Consider the following 25,302-nt stretch of genomic DNA (forward strand, 5'->3'; position numbering starts at 1 on the left):
TTGATAAATTGTACAAGAAATGAAAGAACAAGTCAAATTGTTTTTCTTATAAGTGTTCAAGCTGATAAGAGAGCTTCCCATACTTCAATCAGCAAGTCTGGAGTAACTTACATGACAGCTAATTTAGTCCTATATCTCAAGTCAGGTATATCAGTGGTAATGGGGTAAATACACATAAGGCTGCGACAAACAAGCCCTGTCATCTGGTCCCCAGTGACCAATCCAGCGATCGAGAATTTCATTCAACTAATAATGTACATCATTATGCCAGTAAGGAGTCATACCATCTTCTTGCCAAATAAAGTACTGTGGTTTGTATAGTATATGAGGAAAGAGCCATAGTTGTAGCATATCAAGATAGTTCATTCCAGACACACTTGCTTCCATAAAAAAGAGCGGCCTTTAAACTTGCCATCAGGATACGGCACAAAAACCGTTCAGTTTTTGGGGGTATCGTTCACACTGCCATACTTCATGAGGATTTTCGGATCTCCAAATATGCTCATTAAGAGTGTTCAGTGATGAATCAACATTTCACGTTAATGAAAAATACAACATGATAAAGTCTTCATCCTCACGGTACTGTTTTGGGGTTCTTTGTTACTTACACTTTCAAGGGGAAGGTACTGGAAACAGTTTGCACACAACCAAAACTGTGTGAGTTGCTCTTTCATTTCATGTGTAATTTATCATTGTATGTGTAACTTTAGAAACATTACATAGCATTAAAACTCTGATATTCGTTTTGAAACATGGTATAATTGTTCGCTGGTATATTATATATGACTTGTAAAACCGAGGGGTTGGCTATTTACTGTTATGTTGAGAATCATGTTCAATTACATTCTAAATTATTAACATGTTATAAAATTATTGCAATTTTTCATAATATTTTAATAATCTGTTAAAAGAACACGTGTACAAATAATTTATTAAATTTGAACTGACGTAGTAACAGAGAATAAATAAATAAGACGTAAAATTAAACAGTGTTTAAAGAGCATAAGGTAATAATAATGAATGAACTAATCAGTAGGACTAAATTAGTGTTACAACAAACTTGCTTCAAGAACACCATTTAAAAAATGTACAAAAAACAACACAATAGAATAGAACAGTAGCAATCTAGGCAGTACATTAATGACAAACTATTTCATTCATGCCATAAGACCACTGTGTGTTTAACAAATTTGTGTTGATTGATAATAAACTGACATTAAAGTAAAAATAATAAAACATTAAATGTTATTGATTTTAATGATCAAAGAATAGCAATGCGATAAATGGACATTAAATCTTAATTATAATATTTCAAAGAAGCCAGTTCTTCATGAGTTGAAGAAAGCATGAAGTTGAGATCTTATTTACAGGTTTTAGTTAGCTTTACCAATCCAACATTAGCTTTAACAGTCCACTATGTACTGGTTTAAAAGTTGTTTTTAATTTTACACTAAATTAATCTCCTTAACAGTAACCTTTTCTTATTCATACTGTTTAAGATGGTTGAACTGATTTTATTAAAAAATTTAAGATATATTTGTGTCAATTTTATTAATGTAAATTTATATCAATTAAAATAAAATTGCTCACCCTACACCCTAAAAGTTGTAACAAAGAAAATAATTACCTTGTTTAACTACATCAATGAAAAAAAGCACTTGCATTACAAAAGTTTGGAGAATGTTATGAGTGGGATCATTTTTTTTTTTTCTTTAAGGTAAACACTAAACACATATAGGGTGTTATAAAAATCATTTCAATAATTCAGGGGATGGTGTCCCCCACAATGAGGTGTAAAAACTCTCAACAGATGTTTGGAAATGTTTAGTTTTACAGGCTATCCATCATTTTGTATTTCTAACAGAAATATTTATTTCATAGGATTGGTTAATCGTATTGAACTGAAATCTCATATTCTGCTAGAGTACCTAGAGGTTTACTCGAATGAAAATAATGAACCTTATCTCTCAATCCATTTCAAAATGGCGGCCATGTAAAGTTTTTAAACCCAACTTTTTAATATCTTTGCAATTGCTGGTTTAAAAATGTTAGGCATTTTATGACAAAGAAAATTATAAAATTATTCCAGTTGAGATTGTGTCAAGTTATTTAATTTTATTTGGGAGGAACTGAAAACAGGTTTTTTTGATTTAGTGACTTGCTTTAAGAATTTTTGTCGTAACTTGGTTATTTATGAATGGATTTGAATAAATAAGGCGTCATTTTCTTTGTCACAAAATGCTGATTTTTTTCTATTAATAACATTTAGATAAACCAGTGGTTGCAAAGATATTAACAATTAAAAAGTTTCATAGCTGCCATTTTGAGTTTGATTAAGAGTTCAGGTTCATTATTTTTATACAAGTAAATCTGTAGGTACCCTAGCAGAATACAGAAGTTCAGTTTGATATGGATTAACTGTTCTGAAAAATAATTTTTTTTTTTAAATTCAAAATGATAAAATAAGCATCTCCAGAAATAAGTTAATTTAAAGTTTTTTATTTATTTTGATTTTTTTACCAGCCCTTGAGTTCTTGAAACAGTTTTTATAAACACTGTATGCATACATACAAATTAATAATCCATATATAGATTTAATAAAAAGTAACTTTATTTAGAAAGAAAATATACTTGGTATAATTTTTTAATATCTATTAATTAACATGTTCTCCTTTATTTTTTAATCACTTCACGTACACAATGTGGCATCGATTCAACAAATGTACTACACATTTTTTGTTTTCTTCATGTAACCATACCGATATTATTGCTTTAATGAGGTCAGTTTTTGTGGAACAATGCACTGAGTCATTTTTTGACTACTGCCCAAAGATTTTAAGGGTCCTGGGAAGTTGCATGATCATGGGAGCACTTAATGTTTCATTTTTCAAAAGATTTTTCCACTTTTTGTCAGTATTGCATGACACCAGATCTTATTGGAACACTCTGTTATCTTGTGGGAATTTGTTTTTAAGTTGTGTCATAACTCTTTCCTTCAGAAACTTGTAATATCCATCACTTTCAAACTAATGTCTACTGGAAGTAATGAACAAGGGCCTTCAAATGTGAATCGACCCCAAAACATCTTTTCTGGGTATGTTTAACTGATTGTTGGATATGAGCCTGTGTTGCATTTTCATCTGATGCTTTTCTAACATATGGAACCCTTTGCCCCTGAATATAAAAATGTGACTCATCAGAAAATATGAAATTTTTGTGGTCTTCTTTGATCCAGTTAACATTTACTTTGGTCCACAAAAGCTTTTTTTTTTTTAACATTTCTGGTGTTAAAAGCTGTTTTTAAGCTTGTAAACAAGGTTTTCATCCAGTTGCAAGAAGTTGGCGTCCAACAGTTGTCATGTATAGATCTCTACACTGGCTGCTATTATTTGATTTACCGCAGATAATTTTGGATCAAGTTTACTTTTTCCTACTAGTAACCAATCCTGTGTTGGAGTAAATTTTCTTTTATGGTCATATTTGCCCTTCCCTTGAATTGAGAAGAACCAGTTTCTTTAAATTGTTTTAAAATAGCATTCTCTGTCCCTAGTCCAACACCACACTCCCCAGAAGCTGTTTTTCTTGTCATATTTGTATCTTCAGATAGAGAAATAATTTTTGAATGCTTTCTTGGGATTATGTCCTTTATTATATATTCAAGACAAAACAAAAAATATGAATTTGTAATAAAAAATGAAATAAACTTTAACAAAACACAATTTATAACATGAAAATAGCTAAATACCCAAAGAACAATAACCTCATATTTCACAAACAACTTAAAGAATGGGTGTAGTCAAGCAGTGTAGACACAACATAGAAATAAGCACAAAATTCCCTGTGTTCGGATTAATTTTCACGCTTCTGTATATACGAGGTGTGTTCAAAAAGTAACAAGAATTTTGAAATTTCATGGGTTGTATTATTCTGATTCTCAGGATTTTTTTCGTTGTTGTATTGGTAAACATGTCTGAAAAGTATCTGTACATTTTTAGCTATACTGGATGTTTAGTATGTTATCAGCTGTCAAAAGGATAACATGTATTTTGATATAATCAGTGATTTTTTATTTGTATAAATAATGGATCAGAGAATTTGTATTAAATTTTGCTGTAAGAATGGAATAAAGTCTAGCAGTGGTTTATAAATGTTAAATATTGCTTTTGGTGAGTCTACTATGAGTAAAGCAAGATTTACAAGTGGTATAAGTGTTTCCAAGAAGGTCGTGAAGACATTGAAGATGACGAGTGCCCAGGATGCTCCAGCACATCACCAACTGATGAAAATGTGGAAAAAGTGAAACAGAGGATTATGAATGATCGCTGAATCACAATCAGAGAAGTCGCTGATGTTGGGTGTCAATTGGCTCATGCCATGAAATTTTTTCAGATATTTTTTGTATGAAACGTGTGACAGTACATCCATTTCTCATATATTTTAAGAAAAGAAGGAAAATGCCAAAGCTACTGTGTGATTAGTGAGTACTTGAAGCAAAATACTACATCATTCTTCTGCTTCCAAAAGCACGCTATAAATAAAGTAAAAACACTGTTACCACAAATTAAACAATTTTTTTATTCTGCTTGCTCCTCAGCCCAGTATAAAACAAAAAAAAAATTCATAAATTTGTCCTACCATCAAGAAGATTTTGAAATCGCAACTGAATGGCATTTTTTTGCCTCATACCATGGAAAAGGACCATGTAATTGTATTGGTGAAACTGTAAAAAGGACTGTGACTAAAGCAAGCCTTCAAAGGACAGTCAACAATCAAATTGTTACACCTTCGGAAATGTACAATTATTACAAAGACAATATTAGAATATAACATTTATTTTCTGCTCTAATAAAGATGTTGAAGAGACTAAAGATGTTCAAGAACCTCAATTCTTGTTATCAAGTAATCAACTGTTATCAAGTAATGCAACTGAATGGCATTTTTTTGCCTCATACCATGGAAAAGGACCATGTAATTGTATTGGTGAAACTGTAAAAAGGACTGTGACTAAAGCAAGCCTTCAAAGGACAGTCAACAATCAAATTGTTACACCTTCGGAAATGTACAATTATTACAAAGACAATATTAGAATATAACATTTATTTTCTGCTCTAATAAAGATGTTGAAGAGACTAAAGATGTTCAAGAACCTCAATTCTTGTTATCAAGTAATCACAACAGTCCCAGGAACAAGAACCTTTCACATTTATGTACCAACAAGTCAGAAATTTATTCTGAAAGTCCGAGCGACCTCTGAATCAGAAATGTTATTTACGTTACTAATGAACTTGTGTACAGATACTAATATTTCTGATCGCTTTATCCGTTTACCTAAGCCAAAATGTAAAAATTATGTTTGTTGCGTATACTATGGCAAGTGTTGGTTAGGCGAAGTCATTGAAGTCAAAATACATGAAAATGAAGAGGAATATAGAATACACTTTTTCCATCCGCAGGGCCCTGGTACTTCATTCAAGAAGTCATTGAGGGATAGTCAAACACGGTGTCAACTGGAAAATATTTTAAAGATTCTCATGCCTTCAGAGCTTTTTCTATAAACTACTGGAAGAGGACACAACATTATACCAAATAAGAATGAGGACTTAACAGTTCTGCTCAATAAAAAAAATGGCAGGAGCACCAAGTTATGTTAGTTAAGTTTGTTATCAAAAAGTGCAAGATTTATTCATAACTTCCATTAGCAGGAGTAAAATAAGGTAAAAGTGAATTGAACAACTTGTTAATGTGTTTGAATTGTTTATCATTTTGTAATTGTTATTTATTATTCTGTAATTGACTATTTATAATTTTGTAACTGATTATTTATTAATTATCAATTTATTCATTCTAATGAGTTTAGTTGTCATTTTTATAATTTGAATAAAATACATAACATCAGTATTTTTGAATACATTTACGATTAGAAGGAAAGGTGTTTTTAGTGGTTTTGTTCGATTCATTACTCATCAGCCCCTTTGATAACAAAAAATAAATTGATAAAATAAATTTTATATGGTTTTAAAGTACTTACTGCTGTAAACATTTTAGATTTTTGCCACCTGTCCCACTTGTGGTTTTTGGGCCCCCAAAATGGGACATTTTCAAAATCATACGATATGGCAGCCATTTTTTTAAGCACACTGTTACAGTCCAATTTTTTTTTATAAGTACTACTAGTACCTAAGAGTTGAAAAGGAAAAGGGTAAAAAAAACAGGCCTGTTACCTTAAGCCCTTCATTATTTATTTTGGGCTCAAAATTTGAAAAAACAATTTGTAAACGTAACTTCAATAAACATTACACGATTTGGTTATGAAACAAAATGAATTTTGAGTACACTAAGATAAAGTTCTATTTCTATTCTTTCCAAAAAGCTCTTTTTGACCCTCTGTACGATGTAAAATAAGAATGCTACAGCTCATGGAAAAAGTGAGGAAAATGGCTGTTTTTATTTGTTGGCAAGTTAGAAAATAGTATTACTCAAGAAAAACATTTTTTTTAAACATAAAAAAAATATTTTTTGGCCACTACAAGGTGTGTAGTTATCATATACCAAGTATCATCAAAATCAAAAATAGTGATGCACTGATCATTTATTGAATTAAAACAGAATACCCAATTAGAGATGTAATTTTTTGATATGATGAGGCGACTTGTTTGTCTACTGGGAGATTCAGGCTGTGGAATTCCAGCTGTTCAATATTCACATCCTGTTGAAATATCACCACAAATGTGAAGAAATAAATTTTAATTTAATGTACTCCAAGGAAAGAGTTATGTGTTAATAGAAAAATCTGTTAGGCAGCTAAAACAATGGTCCCGATCCTTGCCCATTGTGTTAGGTATCATTCATTGTTCAAAAGTCATTCTTCCCTCTGCTGTAATACATGTCCAATATTGCCAAACATCTAAATGATTGTATAGCTGATTGAGAATGCAAAATTCCTGTTGAGAAAGATAGAAAGATGAAAGTGTTATTGTCGTTAAAAATGAAGTGAGAAAAATTTAAGAACAAAATTGGCAGGAGATATAGCTTTTGACAAATTAAAACATACATAAGAAATGTACAGTACGTTTAACAAATGGTGCTGTATATTTCTATGTAAATAAACAGTATTAAATTTAAAAACAAGAAAAAAATTATTATATACTAAATTTCTATAAGGGTAATGCTCTAGAAAAGTGATGCTTTTATGACCCTTGTATTTATTTTGATTAGATCTTTTGATCTCTTCACTCAATGGTAATATTTTAAGGAGCTTATTATACATGATTTTTTTTTTTTTATTCTGTTAGTTGGATATCTTACTACAAATTTTGGTAATTAGCAACATATAATATTAATATATATTAGTTTGTTTTTTTTGTAATCTCTCCCTGGGTTGTGTCTATCATGACACTGTAATTCAATATCTTTAACATTTTTTTTTGGATGTTTTGATGAATTTACACTAATAGACAGTATATGTATTGAAATTTTATACGTTCGACATACTTATATTTATATTAAATAAAGAAGAGTATTATCATGTATAATGTTAAATATTGTTCTGGTTTTTTTCCATAATTGGGAAGGGAAGACATTTATTCAATTAAGAAAAATATACTCATTGGAATTGAGAATTGTTAAGTAAATTTGATTTTGTCAGAATAAATTTTTTTTTACTTCTTTCAGCAGTACCTTTTTCTTTGTCAAACTATATCTATAGTAACAGAATTCTTTGAAGCTGAGGAATAATTATATTTTTAACACTTTCAAAATAAAAAAGTTTTATCAAGACTTCCTTGGCTTGTCAGTGTCAGTCTTTATTACAAGCATATCATCAGTCTTCTTCGTCAGAATAGTTCTGTTCCTCATACTGATGAGTACTAACTAGTGGCCACACTACCAGCGACTTAGCAAAAAACAGGATTATCTTCTTCTTTTAATAGCGCTTGAAAATCATTTTCTCAACATTTCAGCTTTTAAGAAGTTTATTTTCCATTAAATTAGTCAATTTTCTTTTTCATTGTATTTATGTTGCTTAGCATTTTCAACATTTGAGAAGTTCTTACTGCATTCTCAAAGGATGTCAGTATTGCTCAGTAATTTTTCCATTGCTTGCTTTTTACCATTTAAAATACCAACCAGTCTAGTCATCAGTAAAATAAGTTTCTATTTTGACCTCTTCTTCGGTGAACTTTGACATTTTAAGGACTTTTAACTGTTACACAAACTGTTAAAGAGTATCTGCAATGAATATAACTAGAATACACAATTGGTGTGTATCTCGTAAGACCACCTGACATGGAAACATCTAAAATAAGTTTCTACTTAGCCCGAGTTACTTTCACTATTCCGAATAAAGTTCACATGAAATTAATACTTTTGATAAGGAAGATCTTTTTCTTCGACTGGTTTAGAGAAAACACTTTAATAACTATTTGGTACTCTAATGAAGTTATTTGGTATTATTCTCTTATCTCTTTTTTTTTTTTGTTAAAAATATACTTTAGTTAATTTTAAAGCAAATTTTTTTTTATTAATCAACTGATTCTTTAATATTTTTCACTATTATTTTAATAAAATTATTTATTTTATAATAATTTTTTCAGTTGTAAGATTGTAACTTTTTAAGTTGTAAGATTGTTTACTAAAAATTTTATTACTTTTAATAAATATTATTCAACATAATTGTGAATGGTATTTAATATTTAATAAAACAGCTAATTTAAATTTAAAATATCTAATCATTTAAAACTGAATTTTAAATAAAATTGTCTTTACATATTTATTTATAGATGGATGGAATTGCTGCTCTTGCCAGTAATCCAAGCGTAGAAGTAAATAAGAGATTGACAAACTTGGAAAAACAAAATCAAAGTCTTCAAGAAGGTATTATTTTTATAAAATTATTGAATAGTTTAAGGAAGTTATTATGATCGCGAAAAATTTCAGTGTTCAGAAATCAAGAGAAATATCCATTTTTACCTTCCCTGAATCCATTTTCACTAGTTTCGACGTGACGTCTGTACATACGCATGTATGTGTGTGTGTGTGTGTGTGTATATATGTATGTATATATATATGTACATACATATGTATCTTGCATAACTCAAAAACAACTAGCTGTAGGATGTTGAAATTTTGGATTTAGGACTGTGTAACATTTAGTTGTGCACCTGCCTTTTTGATTGCAATCGATTAAACCAAAAGTGTCCAAAAAAGCCCAAAATCCAAAAATATTTGGATTTTGGACTTTTTCTTAACTGCAGTAATAAGCCTTCATTGAGAGATTTTCAATGATATATCATAAGTGATACGTATTTTCATTAGTTCCAGAATTATAGCCAAATGAAATTTTAATTAATGAATTATTTAGTCTTTCAAGGGGAAGGCACATCTGTTCGAATCAAACTTTTCTCCTTTCTTTTAATTTTAATATATTGATTTATTGATAATTATTAACCTCCGATTGTAAAAAAAAAAATATGTTAAATAATAATTCAAAAATAACAATAAAAAAAATAATCAAGTTATTAATGAAATAAAATCTTATGTACTTTTTATTTAAAAAAAAAAGTGTATATGTAATTTAATAGACATACAAGGAAGTCATATGGTGTCCACATCAGATTTTTTTTATGTGAAATATATTTTATAAAAAATAAACTACTACAAATTAATATTCTTGAATATTTATCTGTTCTAAATTTACATATATTAATTTAAAAGTTTTTTTTTAATCTTGTTAGTGAGTAATATCTGTTGTTTTAAACAACTCATTTCATTTCCACTTTTCATTATAGTTTTCAGTAGCACTATGGCTTATAGACAACAAAAAGTGTCATACTACTTGTTCATCAGATAATTCTTTATTATATTAGGTTTTAAGTATTGTAAAAGTAGGGGCTGATTTTTATTACAATGGACAAGTGAAATGATGCAATGATAAACAGGTAAAAAATTTAAGAAAACAGAGAAGATATACGTAGTGGTCATGATGGTCTGTAATTGAAATCCAATTTTTATGTTTGTCAGAAAAAAGAAAAAGAAAATTGCTAAAATAAATAATTTATGGAAAGAATAATAAAATGTTATTCTTATTTAATTCCAATCATGAAATAAATTATCTTCAATACTTATTACATTAATGTAAAGAGTGAAAATAATAAATGATATAGAGTGTAAATGAGTGATAATACAAATGTGAAAATGGTTAGAACTATATTTCCTGTGATTGCTCTTAGACATTGGATTTGTTTTTTAAAATGTGTAAAAAACACTTTGCCCTTAAAAATATTTCATTAGATTTTGTCAACTGTATTATTTAATTAATAATAATTTTTTTTAAATACATTTTGATTTAATAATATAATGATGAACTTGTAAGGAAGAAACTGAATTACAGATAATTATTATTCTTAAAAGAGTATCATCAATACAAATAAAATATGCACTAAAAGGGAGAAAATAATGTTTTTCTTTTTTAATACTAAGTGAATATGAAGTATTGAGTGTTGGTTACTCATTTATTCATATTTATTTTAAGTATGTTATACAACATTCATAAATTGTAATGTAAAGAATCCTAGACAGATGTAAAACATTTTATCAGTATGTTAATTGATAACTCAAATTATAACTTAAATTCCATTAATACCATAAATAATAAAACCGTGTGGGCGCCCTGATAATAAAATCTAATATTTCATGGATGCCTTTCATTTTATTATTTGTAATATAAAATTGTAATTGGAATTGAAATTATAATTTTAGTTACCATTAAATATAGTTGATACATGTTTTATGCATGTGTAGGATTCATTATGTTACAATTTATCAGTGCTGCGTAACTTACTTCAAATAAATGTGAATAAAAGGATAACGAACATTCAGTACTTCAAACTTTGCTTTTATTAATAAAAAAAAAATTTATTGCTTATTTTATTTGTGTCATTTATACTTTTCTAAGTTTAAATATTTTTTTATTTAATTTTATTTTTTCCTTTATAAGTTCATTATTTATATTGTATTTAAAAAAAAAAATTTATTTATTGTGTACATTTTAGTGAGAGATAAATGTAAAGTCGAATGTTTTTAAAAAATTGATTTTTTGACAAAATAATTATTCATGTAGTTATTTTTCATAGTACTTGTTAACAATGTCCTCATGAAAAAATATATGTATTTCCAATTATTGATCTAAAATTAAATAAATAATACACTAACACAATTCATACATTTTTTTTTGTCTTCAGTCATGACTGGTTTGATGCAGCTCTCCAAGATTCCCTATCTAGTGCTAGTCGTTCATTTCAGTATACCCTCTACATCCTACATCCCTAACAATTTGTTTTACATATTCCAAACGTTTTACATATGCCTACACAATTTTTCCCTTCTACCTGTCCTTCCAATATTAAAGCGACTATTCCAGGATGTCTTAGTATGTGGCCTATAAGTCTGTCTCTTCTTTTAACTATATTTTTCCAAATGCTTCTTTCTTCATCTATTTGCCGCTCTTATATACCTCTTCATTTGTCACTTTATCCACCCATCTGATTTTTAACATTCTCCTATAGCACCACATTTCAAAAGCTTCTAATCTTTTCTTCTCAGATACTCCAATTGTCCAAGTTTCACTTCCATATAAAGCGACACTCCAAACATACACTTTCAAAAATTTTTTTTTTCTGACATTTAAATTAATTTTTGATATAAACAAATTATATTTCTTACTGAAGGCTCGTTTAGCTTGTGCTATTCGGCATTTTATATCGCTCCTGCTTCGTCCATCTTTAGTAATTCCACTTCCCAAATAACAAAATTCTTCTACCTCCATAATCTTTTCTCCTCCTATTTTCACATTTAGTGGTCCATCTTTGTTTTATCTACTACATTTCATTACAACCAAGTCTGCCTCCTTCCTCTAATTCAACCTGCAGTCTAGCGGCCAGCATCCTCTCAAACGGCTTAACCAAACTGTTTTAAGAGGCATATCAGTTGATTCACAGAAGGATCCTCCTTCAGCCTTCCCTCCTTTTTAAGCAGCACCATTTTCCCAGCCTTCCACTCCTTAGGAATAATTCTCCGTAAAAGGATGGTGTTAAACGCCTCCAAGACTGCGTGAGGTACCTTCTCAGGCACAATCTTAATAACTTCTTGTGGTACTCTATCTGGACCTGGACTTTTGCTCGATGCAATCTTCTTGATTGCATCAATCAACTCCCTATCCAAGACAGGAGGGATATCTACCGTCGCAATCTCCTTATCAGTAACAGACAGACCCACTGATGACAGAGTGGAGACCTCCCCCCTCTAAACTTCAGGGCTCAACATCAGTAGTCATACAATGTGATGGCTCTATTAGGAGATTAATGTCCTCAGACATCATCTTAAGACGGGGTGATGGAGAAGTTCCTATGTTTTAGAGGGGGTGAATTTTTTTCATATACAGATGTTACCTTTGTGAAACAACAGTGGAAGATTAGGGTCACTGAATGGGAAGTTTTGGAGGATGTAACACTGAGTGATCATAGAGCCATTGCTTTTTATGGTGGATGTTGGACCAGGTCAGGGTATCAATTGGAGATCAAGGCCGATGATGACTGACGGTCATGGGATATTTCTAACAGAAGATCACGAGGCGGTGTACCAAAGAGGATCATGTGACACCTGAAATATTGTCTGACATCGTGAATGAGTTGTACCATGAGGAGGTGAAGGCTACCAAACATAGTCGCCAGGGGCGTCCAGTTTTCTGGTGGATGAGTAACATAGCTCAGGTGAGGAAGCTTTGTTGGAAAGCTAGGAGGGCCTTCCAGAGATGTGGGGATTCCATTATGAGGGCTGTTTTGTACGCAAAGTACTTGGCAGCAAAGAAATGTCTGAAGGAGGAGATCAAAGGATCAAATCGGAAGAAATGGAGAGACCTATGTAGTGAACTGGATGAAGATGCTTGCAGTGATTTGTATAAAATTGTGACTAAGTGTTTGGGAAGGAGACTACCGGTGTTGAGCCCTGAAGTTTTGAGGAGGGTGGTCTCCACTCTGTGTCCAGTGGGTCTATCTGTGTGATGAGGAGATTGCGATGATAGAAATACCTCCTGTCTTGGATAGGGAGTTGATTGATGCAATCATGAAGATTACATTGGGTAAAAGTCCGTGTCCAGATGGAGTACCACAAGAGATTGTGTCTGAGAAGGTACTTCGGGCAGTCTAACACCATCCTTTTCCCTAAGGATGGGAAAGCTGAGAGGATGGTGTTGCTAAAGAATGGGGGGAAACCGCAGGAGGATCCTTCTGTGAATTAGTCGATATGGCTCTTAAAACAGTTTGGCTAAGTTCTTTGAGAGGATGCTGGCCGCTAGACTGCATGTTGAATTAGAGGAAGGAGGCAGACTCAATTGTAATCAACTCGCCTTCAGGGTAGGTTTCTCTGCTGAGGATGCAATAGGAAAGGTCATTGCTGCATGCACTAGTCAGTACAAGAGACTGATCCCGGTGGTTTTGTTTATAGATGTTAAGAGTGCATTCAACTCTTTGAGCTGGCACATTATTAGAGATGAGTTGAAGAGGAGAGGGATCAGTCTGTATCTGCTAAGGCTAATCTATGACCACCTCTCAGAGAGGTCAGTTGTCAACGAAGGTGCAGAAGGAGAGTTTGAGATACAGGTTACAAAAAGAGTGCCCCAGAGATCAGTTCTTGGGCCCCTGTTGTGAAATGTTGCCTATGATGGGTGTCAAAATAATGTTGAATGCTTTCATGTAACAATACAACTTGTTTTAAAGTGCAAAATATGAAAATCTTCATCATTTAATCAAACTTACAAGTATTGCTAAAAAATAAATAATATATGTTTAGAAGTTGTGATGTATAAATGAATAGCAAAAATATGAAAAGGAATGAGTACTTATTAGTGGTATAGTTTAAAGTCATATTTATGAATAGTGTAGTAGTGAATTATTTAATTTTAGACAAATAATTGGAAATACATATATTTTTTTATGAGCGCATTGTTCTCAAGTATTAACCTATAATACGATGCGGGAAATGTTCACCCAGCTGATCAAACCGAATAGCAAAGTTAAAGTTCTGCCAAATTTGGTGGACCGTACTACCCCAGTACAATACGTCATTAAGACTAGTAAAGAAACAACCCAAAACGTTAAAAAATACAAACACTGAAAGCTTTCACTCAAACTCGCACATACCACTATAGTTCGATCATTTACCACAACGAATTAATAAAAATTACTTACAAATAAATTGAAAATGCAGTGTAAAACCATGAAAAACAAGGAGTGAACCAGTCACTTCTGAATGCTTCAACCATCAACTTAACACTCCATCTTGCAGGTAGGGCTACAAACATTACTGGGAAAATGTACAATTTTCTCTTAACTCACAGTCAAAAATGTGTTTTTTGTGACGAGTTATTTGTAATTATGCATATTTTATTCTGTTAAATACATACTTTATTTTTTTCTCACAACAGGACTTTTTTTCTTTTAACAGGACTGTTGTTGATTTCCAAGTACATAGATTACAACAAGAAGTCCTATTCTCTTATTGAATATTTTAGGCTTGCTAATATAAATTAACTAATTTGAATAATTAAAATTACTATTTATTATAATAAAATGCAGTTATTCACAGTAAAACATAACCCTTATAAATGTTTATTTTTAGTGCAAAATAGGAGAGAAAAGAATGTATATCAACTGGTACAAGATAATTTAGTTGAGAATAGAAAGGGGCATGAATCATAAGACTGATGCCTTTTCACAAACAAAATAATTTAGAAAATTTTACATAAAAATTAATTCTCTATGGAATTTTTTTGCGCCAGATTGCATTGTTATTAAGAATGAATGTGGATGCAAAATTTGAGCTCGCTAACATTTACATATGTAAAATAAGAGTAGACATTCATAATCAAGTTACAGAGTAAAACATTATGTTATTTTGGCAAGCTTACATTGCTTTCATAGTAGCAACAGTGGGTGCTGTTGAATGGACCATAGTTTATAATTATATAAGCAAACAAGAAAAATGGTGTCCAGAAAGTGCTACTATTTTCCTTGGTGTGCCTCTGTAGGTTTCAACAGATTTAGATGAAGATTAGCCTTTACTAAGGGTGTATTAGCTGAAATTGTTAAAATTTTGTTTGCATTTCTTTTATTATCTTTGTGTTCATAAAAAAATGTTAATTTTGTTCATAAAATTAATATTAATAACTTGATAATTCGTTATTATTAATTTTAAAAACACAAACCTAGTTGCAGTAGTACTATAACTGAGTTTAACAGACAATCTTTGATTATTTGTGTGTGTGTGTATATGAATAAATCCATATGTATTTTCACGTTCTCAACCATCTAAATATTTGGAGACATGATTTTTTTCAACATAATATTTAAATAAAAATGTTGTTTTCATTATACAAACTTCTCTAATTATAGATATATGCTTTATTAAACTGTTTATCTTTGATATATAAAATTTTCTACCAGAAAATGTTTCTGAAATTTTATTTTTGCAGCAGTAAGAAAATGAAGATACTGTGTGCTTTAAATTTACATTTCATTGTGGATATGAAAAAAATGTAAGAGAAGTTAATCAAAAAGATTAACAGTGAATATTTTATATCCTTCCTTTTTTTTTTACATTTTTAGTTAAATACTTTTTTTTATTTTCCACAGATTAGAGAATTTTAGATGATAAATGTGTGAACCCTTATGTAATCACTTTAAATTTTTTTTTAGAAATAAAACTTTTGAAAGATTTGGTTCAGAAACTTACTTTGGAAGTTAGTAACTGTCGAAAAGAATTTGCCAATTCGTCAGCAGCGGGAAAAGCAGTTGCACCTACTTCTAGCAAACCTGCTCAACAGCCACCACCAAAGAAACAGGTACCTGATGATGACGACGATGATGGAGTTGACCTTTTTGGTTCAGATTCTGAGGTAAATTTCTATTTTCACTGATTATTAAATTTATAATTTTATTTCTAATGCTAATATATTGGGTTGTGTAGTACTTTACCTCAAATTCTACTCAGGGAAATTTTTATAAATTATTTAGTAAAAATAAAGTTTTTATGCTAGTGACAGCTCTTCCTGTACAATTAGCATAAAAAGAAACAGAAATTATACTCAAAACATATTGGTGTAAATTTAATACAAATTATTGGATTTAATTTTGGTTTTATTATACATAAGAAGTAACTAGTGTATTCTATTATAAGACCCAGTTATTCTTTGGTCCGAACATTTAAAAAAAATCTTTAAGAATAACATGCCTTCAGAACCACTGTGCAACTCCTTTATCATTGATTTTACAGTTGGTGCAGTTGTTAATAGTATTTCTTGTAGTGATTAGAAATTTCTTTATTGTGTATTCATGTAGATATATTGTAAAATTAGATTGAGAGTTTCTGGCTTTGTTTTATATATAAAAACTACGTGTCATATTTATATTTTTGTATCTAAGTCTAATCTCTGAGACAATTTTCAAAGGGTGATTTTTGTATTTGTTTGTTTTCTTTTGAACATGTGCTGAGGAGTATCATTAGTTCCTAATCATTAGTTCTCAATCATTTAGTTCTTTTCAGTTCTTAATCATTTTATATATATTTTATTTATGATTTTGAAAGCTCCACTAAATAATTCCTGTAATTGTTGCCAATTTTGTATAAATGTTTTTTTTTTTTTTTTTTTAATTTAAAATGTGTTTTATTCTTAAATGTGTCTCTGAAATTTAGAAACGTGTCTTGTGTGGATGTAGCCATTAAGTAAGTGATTGTGTCAGGAGTCATCATTTTGGTTGTAGCAAGTGTTGTGGGTGTATATTAGTAATATGTGAAGAAATTGTATGTTAATCCTATGTGGATTAGTCAATATGTATTGTGAATAATTGTTTCAGTTGTGGTGAGCCTTCATTATATTTTAAACAGCAGGCTTATTGTTTACATTTTATATGTTGATATCTAGGAACTCTGCATTGTTTACTATTCGTAAACTGTGAAATGATGTGATTGAGAAATACTGCATTGTCTTGTGATGCTTTCGTAACACGAATATTATATTATAAACATCTATGACAGTTTAATATTTTGTCTCGTTCCCCCCTTTTTTTTAAAGTGGGGTTTATAAAATTATTTTGGCTAGAAAAGCTTGAAACAGATGACCTGTTAGATGTGGTTGAAAGTATTATTTGTTGTGAGTGAAATAGTTTTTCTCTGATAAAGGTTGTGGTGTTAATCATGATTTCAGTGACATGTTCTGTGATGTATTAATGTTTTTTTGTTAGTTTATTTTTTTTTAGATTAACAACTCTTGTATACTATTGTGAGTTTTATTTCATGTTTCCAGGAAGAAGATGAAGAGGCCAAGAAAATCAGAGAACAACGATTGGCTGAATATGCAAGTCGTAAATCAAAGAGTACGTTTGATATTAGACATGCATTCATTTTTTTGAGCTTCATTTCTTAGCCTATTATTTTATGAAGAATTTACTAACGTATTGTATTTTACATAATTATTTTATTGTTCAGTAAATTTTGCAAAAAAGTACATTATGAACTCTCTGATAATTACGTATTTATTTAACATGTGTGTGCTAACAGTTCCTTGATACTGCTCACCATTCTTTTTTTGGATTTTAATTGACAAAATACTCTGGCCTAGTTTTAGAAACATTTTCAAAAATTGGTAGTAAAAGCTGACAATTAGATTCAAAGCCCTTGCATAACAGTATGATCGGAGCTAGCATAGTAAAACACATTTAAAAACAATTGCTCAGGATTAGCAAAATGTTTGATAATAAGTATTGGATGAATTGGAAAAACCACAGCCACAGATAGCAGTTATAACTAAGGTTTTTTATGCAAATTGTTAGAACAAAATACCTTGTTATGTGTTCTTTCCTTGACATCTGAAGAACTAGATTTTTTTTTATTCCTTACCATCTAAAATAAATTACATAGGCTGTGAAATTAAATATTTTTCTGCTATATAAAGTTCCAAAAGTTGTCTACGCATAATTTTAGTGTGCTGAATTCTAATATTCTTACCAATCTTTTTTATAAAAAAGATTTTATAGAAAGTGGGAATGTTTATGCACATGCATGTGTGTATGTGTGCGTTCTACTTATAGAAATTTTTGCAATATTGATGTTATTAATTGTCCTATTTCCCAATAGTAAAGCTGAGATTTGGCATAATTATTACCAGTGATTGGAAAGCTACCTAGGAAAATATTTTTTCAATTACACAAAGAATTTAATTAAGTAGAATTTTATAGAGGGTGCGTAGATTAAATTAAAGGATTCACATGGCAAGTTTGTTCTCTTACATCTACAGGGATAAAATTATACAACAAAATAATCTATACATTTAAATGGCAAATCCTTTTTCACTGAAACACTTTTAATGCTTCCTTTTCCTGATTGGAGCTGAAGTTAAGTTCATTATTACCATTCCAATGTAGTGATCAGAGACTAGTTCCTTCTCTTTCATCTGTAGAGCTGTTAATTCAAATCCCGGTCAAGGTTTAGTATTTTCACACACTACAAAGTATATATACCATAAAGTGACTGTATTTGGAGGTAAGTTTATTGTTGTTTTGAGTATTAATAAATATTATTTCAAACAAATTTTTAGAATGAATAAAAAATTAGGTTATTTTAATTAACAATTTAATTTAAGTTAATGGAAAGGTTGCTGAGATCAAAATAAATCAATAACCTACACATATTAAAATATTTAATTACAGCCAGTAGATAACTTGTAGTGTTTAATTATCCAATTTGAAACTCCTCTATCTCTATCTGCGATAGCTTACTGGTATTAGCTGGTGTAGTACATTCCTCACTGAGAGTTAAATTGCTGATGATTTTATCTGGGAAGTAGTTTCCTTCCAAAAGCTACATAGAAATTTAAACTACTAGCTGAGGTTCTTACTGATTGAAGCCAGGTTTCCTTATCTATTGGTCTTTTATGATCTAATGGAACTGATAAAACTGGTAGTCTCTTTATGGCATTTGAAAATAAGTTTTAGGCATTTGTCACCATAAGTTGGTTGGAGTAAGTTGTTTTCAACTTACCCATATGATCAATGTGCACAGTCAAAATTCAATTTATTGTTTGGATTGAGTTTCAAAAAATTTTTAAATATAGATTATTTACTTTTATATTTTATTAATAAAGTATTAATGTTTTTCGTTTCTTACAGAACCAGTCTTGATTGCAAAATCTTCTATTATACTGGATGTAAAGCCATGGTCAGATGAAACAAATATGAAGGAGTTGGAATCAGCTGTCCGCAAAATTGAAACAGATGGCTTAATTTGGGGTGCATGTAAGTTTACGTTAAGATTTCATTTTCATAAGAATTTGCAAATGTAATTGTGAATCTTCATGATGGATTTTTTATATTTCTTATTTTCCAAATCAATTTAATATAATGTATTTAAATCTATTATTCATTTTTAATTATATTTATGTTCATTAGTATAGTTAATGACATGCATTATTACAGTGTATTATTTTTATTTTTTTAGAATTTTTATTAATTTGATAAATACACAATTATACTTTATATTCTGAGCTAGTTTCTTAGTTTCAACATAACTCCTATGTTTTACATCATCAGTTATTTGTTTCATATATTCCAAACTTTTGTCTTTACAGTATTTATTTTCTTCACTTCGAGATCCAGATTCACGACCATATAGAGATGCTAACTGTTTTATATATTTCCATAATTTATCAGATTTGTTATATATATAATGGAGCTGCAAATAAATAGCCTTCTTTTATTATGGACAATACAAGTTCCATTAATGTATATAGTAAACTGCTTAAAGGAAAGACAAACAAAATTTTTAAAAATCAGCTAGCTCCTTGTTACACAAACGTATATTTCATCCTGAGTGTTTGCTTGAGGGGGGAATCAATCACTAGTCAAAAAATGGTTAGAAAGTTTCAGATTTTAAAGGAATGATCATACAGTAACCCAGTTAAAGTTGGAAGTAATATTGAGTGAAGTGAATGTAGTAGGATATTAAGCAGTTACTTGGATCTGTATGTCTTGTAGGTGAGGTAAGATTTAGTGTAACTTTTGACCTTGGTGGATGGGGGCAGTAGTCATTGATTCTCCCTACTGTTTGAGCATGAGTTGTCCTAGTGATATTACATTGTCCTTTTTCAAGTTGAGAATTGTGGTGGAATGTAATGGAATTTATCTTAAAATCTCTTCATTCTGTACTCTCAACAATCTCCTGTAACACTGTTCTGAAAAATCTATGTTCTTTGGTTTCATTTTATTCATAAAGCATATATTGAATTTAAAAATGTTGTAAAGAATTTCTTTCCAATTCCTATATCAATTTTTTGTTATCAGTAGATCTCTTTTATTAGTGTAAATGCTTTCCTGTCTTGTGCCAATATAGATTTTATATCTTCAGTAGTTAAACCATCCTTAGCGGTTTAAGTAACTCTTTTTATTCTATTTCTTTTTGCATTTCATTATCCTTTTTTACTCTTCCTTTCCCTTTGTTAAAATTCAATTTCTTCCCCTGCAAATACTCCATGCACATACATTATGTCTTCTAATTCATTTTTAGTTTCAGACAAAATTACAATATTATCAGGGAATATTAGTGTTCCTGGATTGTTATTTGGTTCTCCTTGTAGCTCTTTCATTGTCTTCTATATTTAAAGTAAAAAGCTAAAGGAGATAGGTGTTTTTTTTCTTTCACTTCTGCAAATTCCTCTTTCTTTTTTTTTTTACTATTTTGTAGTACCTGTTTTTTCTTTTTTAGATTTTAAATAAACTTTTCTTTTCTGTACTTTAATCCTAATAATGTTACAAATTTCAGTTATATTTTATTAATAAATATCAAATATACTTTAAAAATCTGCTGTTGCTCTGTAAGAATTGTTTAGTTTTGCTTCAAAAAAAAAAAATTATAGATTCTGTTGGGGATAGATAGGTAGTCAATGCCCATAATACTAGATTAATTGCCAAATGAATTTTTTAAAAGATTCTCTTAGATATTCTGTTATGATGATGTTACCCAAAAGTAATAATGACAATTGCACAAGCCAATGATGGTTGTGTTTTTTAGTTTTTGATAATTGATTCTTATGTATTTTTAAGTACTGAATCCTAAAATAACCTTCATTTTTTCCATTACTTGAGGAAAAGTCTATGTACATCAGTGCAGAAGATTAATTCTCCACTGAAGATTTATTCGGAAAAATATAGAAGACAATCCTTTACTCTGTACCTGAACCAAGAAAATGATGGCCAGCTGCTAGCAGGGTCTTTTCTTTAAGCCTCGAACCAAGCAATTCTGAATTTTCTTTGGTCAGAAGTATGTCTCAAACCAATTTGTTTAGTTCAGGCTGTGAATAAAGCTCTGGTGCACAGCTACCTCCAGGTTCATTTTCCTTGATGTTATATTCATTTAAATCACTTGTAGAATCATCTATTTAAGGTAAATTTTCTGGTGGAATTGGTACTGTTACGTCTGGACCATGAGGAACTAATCATAAAGTAGATGGCATATTTGGATAGATGATTCTTTTTTTATTTTTCAGATTGAAACCATGAACACCAGTTGAACAAAAGTAACAATCATTGGTGTGATTTCATGGCTTTCGCCACACCATTGGAACTCCAATCTGAACACTTCTTGTTTTCACCTTTTGACTGCTGCCTAAGTCCTTCATCACATGTATAGCAAATGTAGTGGGGTGCCCAAGTTTTGTCTTGATCTTCTATTTTCACTCTGAAAATGTGTGGTACACTTGTCGAACAAAACGTGTTATATTCTTTTTTACCTTTCCACCATTAACTCGCCATAAATGTAACAAAAAGAATTTGCAGAATTTTTTGCAGTCTCTTCATGGTATTTTAAAAATGGAAAGTTTGCTTTATGGCTTGAAAATATATGTTCCATTGACAAAAATGATCATAGAGAATGGAAGAAACTCAATTTACGCATACTGATGGTTAAAACAGCACAGGTAATAGTTGCACAGTGCATGAGTGGTGTGGATAGCTGCCAATAAACATTTTACATGTTGTTAAGTTTTGTCATAATCTGTCAGCCAGCCAAGCTGTCGACTTCATGTATTCACCAAGCAATGGAGAGCCACTCTCCCACCATCTCCGTCATCTTCAACCCAAACCCCCCCTCCACCCACCTCTTCAGCCACTCAACTGTTTAGCTATAAAAATGCGTAGTATAAGCCAAAAAAGTTAATATATTTTATTAATTTATTATAAAAAAAACCTGTGTATTTTATTGTAACACATTTTACTGTTTTTCAACTTTTTACAAATTTTGAAATTTGCAATTTGCGGAAAATCCTGATCCGATTCTAAAAAAGTAAAAGTTGTTTTTGGATTTAGCACTAAAACATACATAGGAATCAATTTTCAAAAGTTGAAAAACATTCCACAACCCAAATTTTGCAGGCTTGTCTTGTTCTTTTATTGGTAAAGTTGTCTTTTTTCTGTTTCATATATTAATTGATGCATACCAATATTTATAAAATTAGAAAAATTGATTAGGTTTGCAATTTTTATTTAATGCACAAAGGTACTTTGTGTCATGTTGACAGATGTGGTACTGGAAATGTATCCTTTTGGGTGACCTTATAGCTACAGAAGATACGCCTGTTTTCAAGTATGTTTTTACACCTCACAGATTTTGGAAATTTGTCTACGTAATTAAAATATTGAATTTTTTCATAAAAAAATATTCATTAAACGAGGATCTCTTCCTACAGTCTAAATCAATGTCAGTGAGATTTCCAAGAACTCAACTTGCCTTCCAGTATTACCAGTCTCCAGTAACAGTTGATTTTCACTATGTAAAATGTAAATACATATCAATAAAAATTATTACTTTTATTATTTGAACAGTGTGTTATAAAAATGTAAAAACTTTTTTTTAGCAAAACTGGTTCCATTGGCTTACGGAATCCACAAACTTCAGATTTCATGTGTTGTAGAAGATGATAAAGTATCAGTGGATTGGCTACAGGAAACTATACAAGAAATAGAAGATTATGTGAGTATAAATCTAGAATTTATAAAAAAATATCCAAAATTTTTTAATTTTCCATGCTATATAAGTTGAATTGTCACAATTTTTTTTGTTGTTGATATACTTATCCTTGACGTATTGGTAACTAATACATTAACCTAACATATTGGATGTTTATTGTACTGTGGACTTCTGAAAAGGCTACACATGTTTTCATATGGTAAGCAATTTTTAATTTGTGGAAGAAATGAAACAAAGAATTTTCATTAAATTTTGCTCTAAAGTTCAGCGCTGCCTCTGAAATATTGATTGTTGCTTTTAGAAGTTCTTCTGTGAATAAAATAAAATGTTTACAAGTGGTACAAATATTTCTAGGAGGGCCATGAAGACATTGAAGATGATGGGCGCCTGGAACTCCCAGTTCATCAACAACTGATGACAGTGTCAAAAAAGTGAAGAAAATGATATGGACAATCGCTGAATCACTATCAGAGAGATTGCTGTTGATGTTAGTATATCATTTGGCTCATCCCAAGCAATTTTTTCAAATGTTTTAGGTAAAAATGTATGGCTTCAAAATTGTTGAAATTTCAACCAAAAGCAGTGTCGAATGAACATTTACTCAGGAGTTGCTAAATGAAATGAATGATGATCCAGAACTGCTGAAAATAGTTTGGAATATGTAAAACAACTAGTTAAGGATGTAGGAGGTATACCGAAATGAAATGAAATGACTGGCACTAGATAGGGAATCTTTGAGAGCTGCATCAATCAATCAAGTGACTGAAACACAAAAAAAAATGTACTTTTATCAGGTATTACATGGATTGTTTATAAAGTAATGCAACCTATGTTTAAAACTATTAATTTATTGATAAAAGACCAGTTTAATTGCCCAGTACAATAAACTTCAGTATTTAAAATTTTAAGTATAAGGAACATTAGTAATTTACGAGATCAGTGCAAAGTTTATCAAGTTTGGGATATGAAGCAATACAGTATCTTCAAAAACATCCCTTTTTTCACATTTTAAACAAAACTCTTTTAATGATCACAATAAATTATAAATTGACCTGTACTCTTTGTTCATTCAGTTTTTCTTATCATTACTTTATAAAAGCAGTATTTTCTTTTAAGTCTTACCGTAGCATTTTTTTTTATTGTAGATTTAAAAATAATTGACCTTGTAAAAAAATATATGTATTGTGATTGTATAAAGGTAAATACCACATTGTTTTTAATTTTTACTGCCCATAAATTCCACTTAGAGTGATGTACTGTTAAACTGAGTGATAAACTAAGAAGTCTCTTAAATTCGTTGCATTATTATATGTAAATTAATTATGATTTAATTAAATTTAAATAAACAGTGGTGTATAGGAGAATAATGATAATAATGATTATCAATACAAGAGTTTTTTTCTGTAAAATATCTTGCTTCAAAGTCTTGTTTCACACAAAATTAATTTTGTTTTTTCATATGTTCTTTTGAAAGTTTATGGAAAGGATTATTCTTAACCTATCATTTTGGTTTTTAATTTTTTTCAGGTCCAGAGTGTTGATATTGCAGCTTTCAACAAAGTTTAATGCTTATTTTCATTTAAGTATTAAGGCCGTCTGTCACGTAACACCGAAACAAATTACTTTAGGAAGATTAAAGTGCAATGATGATGTAACTTCATATTAAATTATTCAATCATTCAGTTATAACGTGCTACTGTCTATTACCCATATTTTGTGCTATGTTAATCATTACATTAATATACTTCATTAATATTATTATTAATGAATTATACTGCTTGTTGAGCAACTTACCTTTGTAAAAAACAATAAACTAAGATTATTATGTGGTGTAATTTATTTGTGATTTATTTTTTTATTTCTATATTTAAATTAAAAAAAAAAATGTATACATGTACGAGGGTTATTCATTAAAGATAGAAATTGCTTTGCAGCTAAAGCATCAATGACATTTTTTTTGCTTTTCAACATAATGTCCAACAACATTACACATTTTTCCCACCTCTGAATCAGCTTATTTATGCCTGCTGCAAAGAATCTTTGTTTTGATCAATTCAGCACATTTTCTTTTCCATTAAATTTATTACCATTTAGCACCTACAAGTGGATCAAACAAGTAGAAATCCGACGGGGCCAAGTTAGGACTGTTTGGAGGTGAGCTAGTACTTCCTAAAGCAATTTAAACACAGATCAGGTTTCTCAAATTACCTGACCTGTGTGACACCAGGTGTTATCATG

The 25,302-nt window shown here is 30.1% G+C and overlaps 1 protein-coding gene across 4 annotated transcripts in view; it reads left to right on the forward strand.

Annotated features, from left to right (window-relative positions):
- LOC142333871 (putative elongation factor 1-delta) overlaps nucleotides 1-24,899 on the forward strand; it is a 39,136-nt gene extending 14,237 nt beyond the window's left edge. For all 4 annotated transcript variants that reach the window (XM_075381451.1, XM_075381467.1, XM_075381460.1 and 1 more), the window contains 6 exons: nucleotides 8,778-8,871; nucleotides 15,747-15,946; nucleotides 17,354-17,423; nucleotides 19,215-19,340; nucleotides 22,952-23,067; nucleotides 24,592-24,899. In XM_075381451.1, coding sequence (XP_075237566.1) covers nucleotides 8,778-8,871; nucleotides 15,747-15,946; nucleotides 17,354-17,423; nucleotides 19,215-19,340; nucleotides 22,952-23,067; nucleotides 24,592-24,630 — 645 coding nt within the window. In that variant the 3' untranslated portion in view covers nucleotides 24,631-24,899. The remainder of the gene's footprint in view (nucleotides 1-8,777; nucleotides 8,872-15,746; nucleotides 15,947-17,353; nucleotides 17,424-19,214; nucleotides 19,341-22,951; nucleotides 23,068-24,591) is intronic.
- The last annotated feature ends 403 nt before the right edge of the window (nucleotides 24,900-25,302 follow it).

This window comes from Lycorma delicatula, chromosome 1 (assembly GCF_047948215.1).
Source record: "Lycorma delicatula isolate Av1 chromosome 1, ASM4794821v1, whole genome shotgun sequence".
NCBI lineage: Eukaryota > Metazoa > Arthropoda > Insecta > Hemiptera > Fulgoridae > Lycorma > Lycorma delicatula.